Source organism: Equus quagga, chromosome 8 (genome assembly GCF_021613505.1).
Source record: "Equus quagga isolate Etosha38 chromosome 8, UCLA_HA_Equagga_1.0, whole genome shotgun sequence".
NCBI classification, from domain to species: domain Eukaryota; kingdom Metazoa; phylum Chordata; class Mammalia; order Perissodactyla; family Equidae; genus Equus; species Equus quagga.
The window spans coordinates 126,324,592-126,332,662 of NC_060274.1; the positions used below are offsets into that span (position 1 = coordinate 126,324,592).

At 61.1% G+C, this 8,071-nt stretch overlaps 2 protein-coding genes across 5 annotated transcripts; both read right to left on the bottom strand.

The window, feature by feature from the left end:
• Window positions 1–89: 89 nt before the first annotated feature.
• FASTK (Fas activated serine/threonine kinase) lies at window positions 90–4,367 on the bottom strand. 2 transcript variants are annotated; one of them, XM_046669276.1, is made up of 10 exons: window positions 4,207–4,367; window positions 2,996–3,418; window positions 2,320–2,499; window positions 2,053–2,192; window positions 1,349–1,562; window positions 1,105–1,264; window positions 799–890; window positions 581–716; window positions 387–501; window positions 90–300 (listed from the first exon to the last, which is right to left on the bottom strand). In XM_046669276.1, exons 1-10 carry the CDS (start codon window positions 4,283–4,285, stop codon window positions 193–195), a joined length of 1,647 nt encoding a protein of 548 aa, XP_046525232.1. In that variant the 5' UTR covers window positions 4,286–4,367; the 3' UTR covers window positions 90–192. The 2 variants fall into 2 exon arrangements, with proteins under 2 accessions (XP_046525232.1, XP_046525233.1); XM_046669277.1 differs by having other exon boundaries at window positions 3,958–4,363.
• A 294-nt stretch (window positions 4,368–4,661) lies between these two features.
• TMUB1 (transmembrane and ubiquitin like domain containing 1) lies at window positions 4,662–7,303 on the bottom strand. 3 transcript variants are annotated; one of them, XM_046669280.1, is made up of 3 exons: window positions 7,061–7,303; window positions 5,762–6,180; window positions 4,662–5,477 (listed from the first exon to the last, which is right to left on the bottom strand). In XM_046669280.1, exons 2-3 carry the CDS (start codon window positions 6,148–6,150, stop codon window positions 5,126–5,128), a joined length of 741 nt encoding a protein of 246 aa, XP_046525236.1. In that variant the 5' UTR covers window positions 6,151–6,180; window positions 7,061–7,303; the 3' UTR covers window positions 4,662–5,125. The 3 variants fall into 3 exon arrangements, with proteins under 3 accessions (XP_046525236.1, XP_046525235.1, XP_046525234.1); XM_046669279.1 differs by lacking the exon at window positions 7,061–7,303 and adding an exon at window positions 6,531–7,013; XM_046669278.1 differs by lacking the exon at window positions 7,061–7,303 and having other exon boundaries at window positions 5,762–6,524.
• Between the last annotated feature and the right edge of the window lie 768 nt (window positions 7,304–8,071).

Here is an 8,071-nt window from a genome sequence, read left to right on the forward strand (position 1 = left end):
GGCCTTCTGTCTCTGTATGGGGCGGGCATGAATGGAAACAAGGATGAGGGGACTCAGTGTGCTCCCTGTCCCAGAAACGAGATGCACAATGGGGAGGGAAAGGGACTTTAATGAGAAACCAAAACAGAGGGAGCCAAAGTGCAAATCGTCCACCCCCCATAGGGGGGCCATCATGAACCCGTGTGTACCCCCTCACCCCCCTTCAGGCCCCCAGCGGAGGCCCAAGGCCTGGAGCTTCTGTCTCAGGTAGCTCTTGAGCTGGGGCAGGCCTCTCTGTGACTCCAGTTCCTCGAAGGGTAGCTGCAGGGGAGAGGGTGCCAGGTTACCCACAGGGCCTATGGGCTGGGGTGAGGATGCATGAGGAGTCACAAGGGGGAGGCTCTCACCGGCAGGAGCTGGTAGCCCATCAGGCCCAGGTGCCGCTCCCGCAGCGCTCGGGAACCCAGCAGCACTCTGCCGTCCCGGCAGAAATGCCAGCGTTCTCGCAGCATCAGCACCACCCTGGAGAGGGAGTGGATTGGGGCTCAGGGTCGCTGTCCATGGAGGCAACAGGGCAGGCTCTCCCACCTTCTTCCCTTACCTTTGGGCAGGGTCGCGGGTAGTGGGCTGCGGGGCAGCCTGGCCCTGCAGACAGGACCTGGGAGGGTATGGTAGGAAGGGGTCCTGGGTCCTTACGGGAAGCACAGCACCAGAGCTGCTGACACATAGCAGGAAGTCTGGAGGGGGGAAGAGAAAAGGCTGCTGGCTTTTAGCCAAGGCTCCCTGTCCCTGGCTGCCACCCACCCATATGGAGCTCACCTGTGCAGTAACCTGGAGGCACGGTCAGGTCCTGGCGGTATTTCTCCTCCCCCAGCAGCTGGCGCAGCCCCTCGGCAACTATGTCCTTGTGACTGAGGGGGAAGGAGCATGGCTATCAGGAGGCTCCTGCTAGTTCAGTCTGCCTCGCTGCGCAGCCCCAGGCAAATGCCTTCGCTGCCTTGAGGCCCAGTTTTTCTTTGTGACCACTGACAGTGCATCAGCGTGGACAATTCATGGTCCCCTGGCTTTCCTACTCTGTGCTTCTGGCAGGCCATCCCCTCCCCTCCCCCAAGCTGCCCCAGCCACCTGTACTTGCAGCGGGCACGGTCAGTGATGAGCGGCTGGGGGAAGATGGGCACTTGCTGCCTTCGGGGAAGGCGGGGCCCCCGGTATCCTGGGAGCTCCAGCTCCACAGCCGTGTCCAGCAGGGAGAGGTAGCGCCGCACAATCAGGGCATGAGGGGTGCCTGAGGGACAGTGGGGCTGAAGCTCGCTGGGCTGCAGACCCCCACCCCGCTTTTCCCTTCCCAGCGGCCCTCCTGGCTGCGCACCACTGATGTGGTTGATGAAACCCGGGGAAAAGACAAAGTGCAGGGCCCGGAAGGGTAGGCACCGCAGCTGGCACAGGGACATTAGGATGTTGACCGTGGCCAGGGGTGCCAGCCCTGCTTCTCGAGCCAGGATCCTCTCAAGGCAGGGCATAAACTGCTGCTCCAGGGGCAAGTAGTTCAGCCGCCCAAAGGGCAGGACCAACTTCTGTACCACCTGTGGAGAAAGAGCAGCCCATCACCCAGCAAGAAACAGTTCTCCAATATCCTTTACAAGCTGAATCCCGGGGAGGCGTGGCCTGCAAGCTTATTACATGCCCGTGAAGGGAAAACAATCCTGCCACCCAACATACACACTGGAAGTTCAACAGCATAAGCAGTCTTGAGCCCTACATGATTAAGCACAACACAAGCAGAGGAGACACTGCTGTGGGTCTGGCCCAAAGACTCAGGAGTGGGATCAATGAAGCTAGAACAGCACTAAGGGTGCCTGGAGAACTCCAGAGAACCAGGCATACATGCTGGGGAGCTGGACAAACCAAGGAGGGTGTGCGCAAAGATGGAACCCTGGGGGACAGAGCAGAGAGCCTTGCTGGGTTGTCTGCTGCAGGAAGCAGCAGCCAGTCAAGCCGGACAAGTGGCTGGGCCTGACAGGGTGGCTGAGGGTGACCAGGAGAGGAGCATGGGAGGGTGGGAGGTAATCCCACCTTGCTGTTGAGCTGGGCTTCCTGGACCACCAGGAAGTGTGCAATGGCTTCCAGAAGCTGGGGCTCCCGCAACCGGTGCCGGGCCAGGTGCTGGGCCAGGAGCACCATCACGTGAGGAGTCAGTTCTTCTGGCCTGGCCTCTGCGAAGAACAGCCCATCAAACTGGACCCTCAGGCCAGAGTTCCAGATTAGATTCCACCTTAGCCCAGACACCACCACCTGTCTCCTCCTCAGCCCCTCCCCACCTGCCATTAGCTCCCCCAGCACCTGCCAGGCTGCGGATGAGGTGCTGCCGTGGATAACGCAGGAAACGAGGGCAGCTCAAAGCAGCTTCCAACCTTTGCCCACCACGAAGGACAGGTTGCAGAGGGGGAGGAGGCTTCGGAGGGAGGCGGAACCTTCGCTCCTGCTCCAGGGCACACACCAGAGGGCCATCTGACGGGAAGCCTGAGAGCCAGAGGGTCAGAGGAGGCAGTCCTGCTAACAGGAAGCTGCCCTACTCCACTCCAGTCATGGGGTTTAGTTAGTGAATTCCCAGCCTTCCTCAGCTCCGTGTTCTGGGCTGGAAGGTTTGCTCTAGTATCAGTGGAAATACTGGAGAAATGTGAAATGCCATGTGAACTTGAGGTATCAGAACAGCCTGTGGGGAAGGCCTTATACAAAGATGACATATGAGCTCTCATCTGGTGCCAACAGTGACAAATTGTCGTGGCTTCCTAGAGCACTAGATTAGAAGGGATCTGGGGTGGCACTCTAGTTAAGCTGGACGTATGCTGCTTGACTCCTGGTGTCTGCTGTGGATGCAGGGGAGCCGCAGCCAGTGTGCCAGGGTACGTGCCATTCCTGGCAAAACCTGAGAGGTGAATTCTGACACCGATCTCAGGTCCTCTACTGATCTTTCTCTATTCTTCCACTAACACCCACCCCCCAGACCCCTCCTCACCAAGTAAGACTGCAAGGTGCAGACACACGTGGATGGTGTGAATGTCAAAGGAGGGGCAGTTTCGGATGATGAGCTGACTCAAGTCCTGCAGTGTGGCCTGCTCCACAGGAGGGGGCTGTGGCCGAGACCCCAAGAGCTGGCCCAGACGACGGAGTGCCACCGGGTAGTGGTGGGGGCGCACCTTGGTGGGGTTCTGGCCCAGCCAGCGTAGCAGCTCCCCAGGGCTCCTCGCCTGTTCCAGAAGCCGCTGCAGCCCCTGCACAGGGCCTGCATGGGGGCCTCCTCCAGGAGGCCAGTCCCCCCACTTGCTGGGCCCCAGATAGCAGGGCTGTACTGGCGGGAGCAGCAGCAGGCCAGACAGCCGAGCAGCGGAGGCCTGGGCAGAGAGCAGGACTCGAAGCATGGAGTTGGGTGATGGAGACCCTGAGGGGTGGCCCAGAAAAGGAGGTGAGGTTTTCTCCAAAGGGGAGAAAGACCTGCTACCTACTCCTCACCACACTCCCTGTTCAGAGGGCCTGCGGTCAGAGCAACCCAGACTTGTGTTCATCCCTGCTTGTGACCGCTCTGGTCCTCTGCCCCACTCCGCCCGCCCTGCCTCCTTCCACTCATTTGAAACAGCAGTTACAGTCCTTCAGTGTGCTCAGCGCAGTGACATTTACAAAGCAAGTCCACATGCATTATCTCTTCTTCCTCCCCACATGCCTGTGAGGAGACAGACAGGGCTGGCATTACCTCGATTTCACAGGTGGAGAAACCAAGGCCCAGAGAGGCGAAGGGGTTAAGTTAAGCCCGAGGTCACGAATCGGGTTAGTGGTCGCGCCCATCCTGGAGCCCAACTCGCCCGGTCCATCCGCCCTCCCGACCACCTCCCCCTCCCGCAGGAGGCGGCGGCGGCGCGGAGGCTGGCACGCGGGTTCCGCAGTCGGACGGGGCTGGGTTCCATGCTGAGCGCTCCCACTTACCAGCTGCGTGACCTTGGACAAGTGGCTTCGTCTCTCTGCCCAAGCCTCCTCGCCCGTGAAACGAGAACGCGGGGCCCACCTCACAGGGCGCCCGTGGGGCCGAGAGCGCAGCTTTGCAGCGGCGCGGAGTCAGCAGTGTCAGGGGTCCCCACACCCACCCGGCCCGGGGACGTCAGGAGACCGTGGTCACGGTCGCCAACACCAACTCCCGCCGCCCTCCCGCGCCCGTCCCGCAGGAGCCGCCCCTACATGACTCCCCAGGCCCCGCGCAGGTCGCTCCCTCAGTCGGCCTCGGGGCCCGGGAGCCGGGCTCCCCCCGCGGCCTCATCAGCGGGCCACCGAGTCCGCCATCTTCCCGGCAGCCCCCGGATCGCCGCCCGGACGCCAATAGCGCTCAGCCCTCCGCCAGCAAAGACGTGGCTCCCGTCAGGCCCCGCGCGCCGGGGCGCCGTGCGCCCCGCCTCCCGCTTCCGGGAAGCTGCGCGCGCGGCACCGGGCGGAGCCGGGGCCGGAGGGGCGGGGCCAAAGGGCAGCGCGCTGAGGCTGGGGCGGAAAGGCGAGAGGGGAGCTAGCGGCTGGCCTGGGCAGGTTGGGCAGGACCGAAAGCCCCGTACTGCCTGCCCTCCGCTCGCTCCTTTTTTCCCACTGGCTGAGGGATCCCCGCCCCCGCCGCCCGGCCCACACACCCAGACACACACCGAGAGTGAAAACTTCACAGTTATTTAATCTGGGCCTGTTCCAAAGAACCCCTCTGTCCCGCCCAGCTCCCCTTCACCAGTCCCCCAGGGTCCTTGGGTCCCTAAACCAGCCCAAAGAGCTATTAGGGACTAGAGGTGGCTGGGTGCTCAGGCAGAACACTAAGACGGGCCCAGGGGCGTGGCCCGGCTCTGCCCAGGACCAAGGCAGCGACAGCAGCTGCCTGACCCAGAGGAGCCAACTGTCAGTGGCGGCTGAGGGCCAGCAGGCCCGGGAGGTGGCCCAGAGCCATGGACGTCACAGGGAGGGGCCTCTGCCGAACCCCGGAGGGCTCTGCGGCGCACGGCTGGGCTCCAAGGTAGTGGGAAGAGGCAGGCCGGAGAGGCGGGCCTGGGCAGACAGCAGCTCCCACCGTGTCGTGGGGAGCAAGGTCCAGAGCGGCCAGTGACACTGCCAAGAGCCCGTGGAGGCACTACGGACGGTACATGGCAAAGGCCAGGAGACTGAGGAGCAGGGTGAAGCCGGCCAGACCCAGAGTGGCGGTCAGGGGAAAGAAGGGCCGGTACTGGATCTGGCAGTACCAGAGCAGCAGCAGAAGCAGAAGCAGCAGGGGCAGCAGCAGGCTGCCTATTTCCAGCCCGGAGGGGCCTGGCTCTGACCCCGGTGGGCAGGGAGGGTGTGGGGGACCGACCCGCGTGGACACGTGGCAATGGAGAACGCAGTTGGGAGGGAGGTGAAGGCTGCCCAGAGTCTGGGTATCGTCTCCTAGCAGTTGCCCTTGGTAGATGAGTCGCACCTGCTGCTCCCGGCCCGGAAACTGGGTCCTGAGGAGAGAGGGACCTGGGTAATAGAGCAGGCCTCAGGCAATCCTAGTCCCTTGCCTAGAATAATACTCCCTCCTCTCTTCTCTGCCATCTACCCACCACCCAGGTCGTGGCCTCCAAGGGGGTCCTTCCTGCTACAGGGGAACAACACAGTGTGCATTTGGGGACTTCTGTTCCCTCATCTATAAAATGAGGAGGAAGTCTCAGATATTTCCAGTGGCCCTTCCACTGTGATCACTTCTACCCCATTCTAGCATTTTGTTCCTGTCCTCATCCCAGCTTACCTTTTCAGGGAGCCAATGGTGTCATGAGGCCAGACTCTGGCCACCTGCTCTGAATCGTTGAGGAATTTCAGCCGTAGAACTAGGGGCTCCTGGGGGGAGTCCGGGGGTGGCGGCGTTGCTGGGAGCTGTGTGCCAGGCTCTGGCTGTGCAGCCTGACCTCTGTGTCTCAAGCTGGGGGTCTCGGTTCCTGGGGCCTCCCCTCTGATGCTGTCGGTGACTGCCATAGCTTCACTGGGCTGTGCTGGTGTTGGGGTCCCTGACGTCTGGGGCAGTGAGTTGGTGCCCTCGGCGGTGTGTGTTGAGACCCAGGCGAGAGCCAGCACCAGAAGGCAGGCAAGCACCGCGAAAAGGATGGTCACCTCATCACCCACCCCTTCAATCAGGGCCATGGCACCTGCCTTGCCTGCTGCGCTACCGAGCTGGAGAGGCACAAAGAACCCATGAGGGGGTGGCTCACTGGCCAAAAGCCCTCTCATCTTCAACAGGCTCCTGACCCCATCCCGCCACAACTCTCCCAAAGCCCTCATTCCTCTGCCCCCTTACCCAAGCCCTACGCGGGAGCACAGACTGCCCTAACTCCCAGTCACCCCAAACTTGCCTCATGTGCCCTTTCCCATCACCACATCTCAAGTCTTAACTTGTAACCGAGTTCTTGGTCTTTAACCAGCTCCCCAAATCACCCAAACCATATGCCAAGGTAAGGGCCTCGACCTTTTAAGTAACCTCTTCCCTAAATTCAACCCCCACCAAACTTCACCCCAAAGCTTACCTCTTCTTCCATCTACTTCATCCCAAAGTTTACCCCAATGCTTATCTATTCTGTTGCTAAAGTTTCTCCAAGGGGAAAGAAAAAGGGCCTCTATGCCACACACACACACACACACACACACGCCCTACCCCTCATCCCTGCCCTGTTACCATGTACCCAAATCCCAACCGTGGCACGGGATTGCTTCCCAAGGCTTGCCGACACCAAAAGTCAAACTCTGCCCTTTGGCAGTCTGGAGCCTCCAAGGGCTGCTACACCCAACACAACTCGGCCCTTCCTGGTCCACTCAAGCCCCAACCCGCGGCGGCCCGACTCCGCGCTTCCCCTGGAAGCCTCTCCAAACCCAGGCAGCTGCCAGACCCCAGATCCTGCCCGGGAATCCGAGACTTCGCCCTCCCCACCCCCAACTCCTCCATCACCCCACCCATCTTCCCTCCCTGCAAAGCCGCGGGAAGGCACGGGCGATCCCGGGGCGGGGCGAGCGGGGGCCACGGGGAGCGGGTGGGCGCGGTCACGGCGCGGAGACTCACCGCCCGGCTCCGCCAGCTCCATAGCGGACCCTCGGGCACTTCCGGGCGGCAGGCGTCGAGGTCGCAGACACCTGAAGGCACCCCTCCTTCACCGCCGCCGACGCGACCGCCCGGAGCATTGTGGGACTTGTAGTCCGGCGCGGTGCGCCGTCTCCCCGCTCGTGCCTGGAGAACCTCATGAGGGGCTTGGTGGTCTGGTTGCCTCAAGCATCTGGGGGGCCGGCGGGGGCGGGTTTGGGGGTTGTGCTAGCAAGCAGAGGTTTGGCCGGTAACAGGATCCGCCTCCTCTCCCGCGGGCAGCCAGGGCATCTGTCACTCCAGAAACCAACGTCAGCCGGAGTACGTCAGAGCACCCGTGTTTCGAGAGGCAGGCTCTAGGGAGCTCAGGTATCCTCTACCCTGGCATACTCTTATGTCCGAGTGGACGCAAGCAGGCACGTTGGGACCCCCAAATTGACTCCAGCCCAGAACCCAGTACCCACGGGCTGCCCCACCAGGCTGCCTGAGGATACCAGTCTCCAGGGCTGGCTACCGTGGCTTGGGCTGACCTGTTTCCCTGGTCCCCTCCTCCACTTTGCCCCTGCAAGACTGTTAAGAAGCATGGACTTTGGAACCTGGAACAAATGCTGATCCCTCATCATGTCCTTAGCAACTATATGACCTTGGGTGCGTTGTTGAATCTCTTTGACCCCTAAATTTCATTTCTAAGATACACCTCATAAGGCAATTATATGGAAGAAATTAAGTGGTTTATTAAATAAGTGTGAAAACTATGTAAGGAATCTGCCACTCAGTAGATATTTGCTCACCTAGTTTTAGAACACTCCCTCCACCCAAACCTGGGCTCAGAAATTGGGTCCTTAGCCTGTCACTGTGTAGAGGATGTTGAGGCTCAGCCTGGCCTGGGCCAGCTGATTTCTGTGGATTTCCCCCCTTCCTCTGGGCTCCTGGAGGCACAGAGATCTCACATCCTGGATTTTATAGGTCAGTCTTGATTAAAAGTCATGTACC

Bases quoted from the DNA above. Each gene is read 5' to 3' on its own strand.
- FASTK (XM_046669276.1), bottom strand. From the start codon at position 4,285: ATGAGGCCGCGGGGGGAGCCCGGCTCCCGGGCCCCGAGGCCGACTGAG. The intron at 2,500-2,995 runs GTGAGGAGGGGT...TCTGGCTCTCAG, and splicing joins GCACCTTGCAGTCTTACTTG to GCTTCCCGTCAGATGGCCCT. The intron at 1,265-1,348 runs GTGCGCAGCCAG...ACTGTCCCTCAG, and splicing joins TTTCATCAACCACATCAGTG to GCACCCCTCATGCCCTGATT.
- TMUB1 (XM_046669278.1), bottom strand. From the start codon at position 6,288: ATGAGGGCTTTGGGAGAGTTGTGGCGGGATGGGGTCAGGAGCCTGTTG. The intron at 5,478-5,761 runs GTAAGCTGGGAT...CTCTCTCCTCAG, and splicing joins ACCATTGGCTCCCTGAAAAG to GACCCAGTTTCCGGGCCGGG.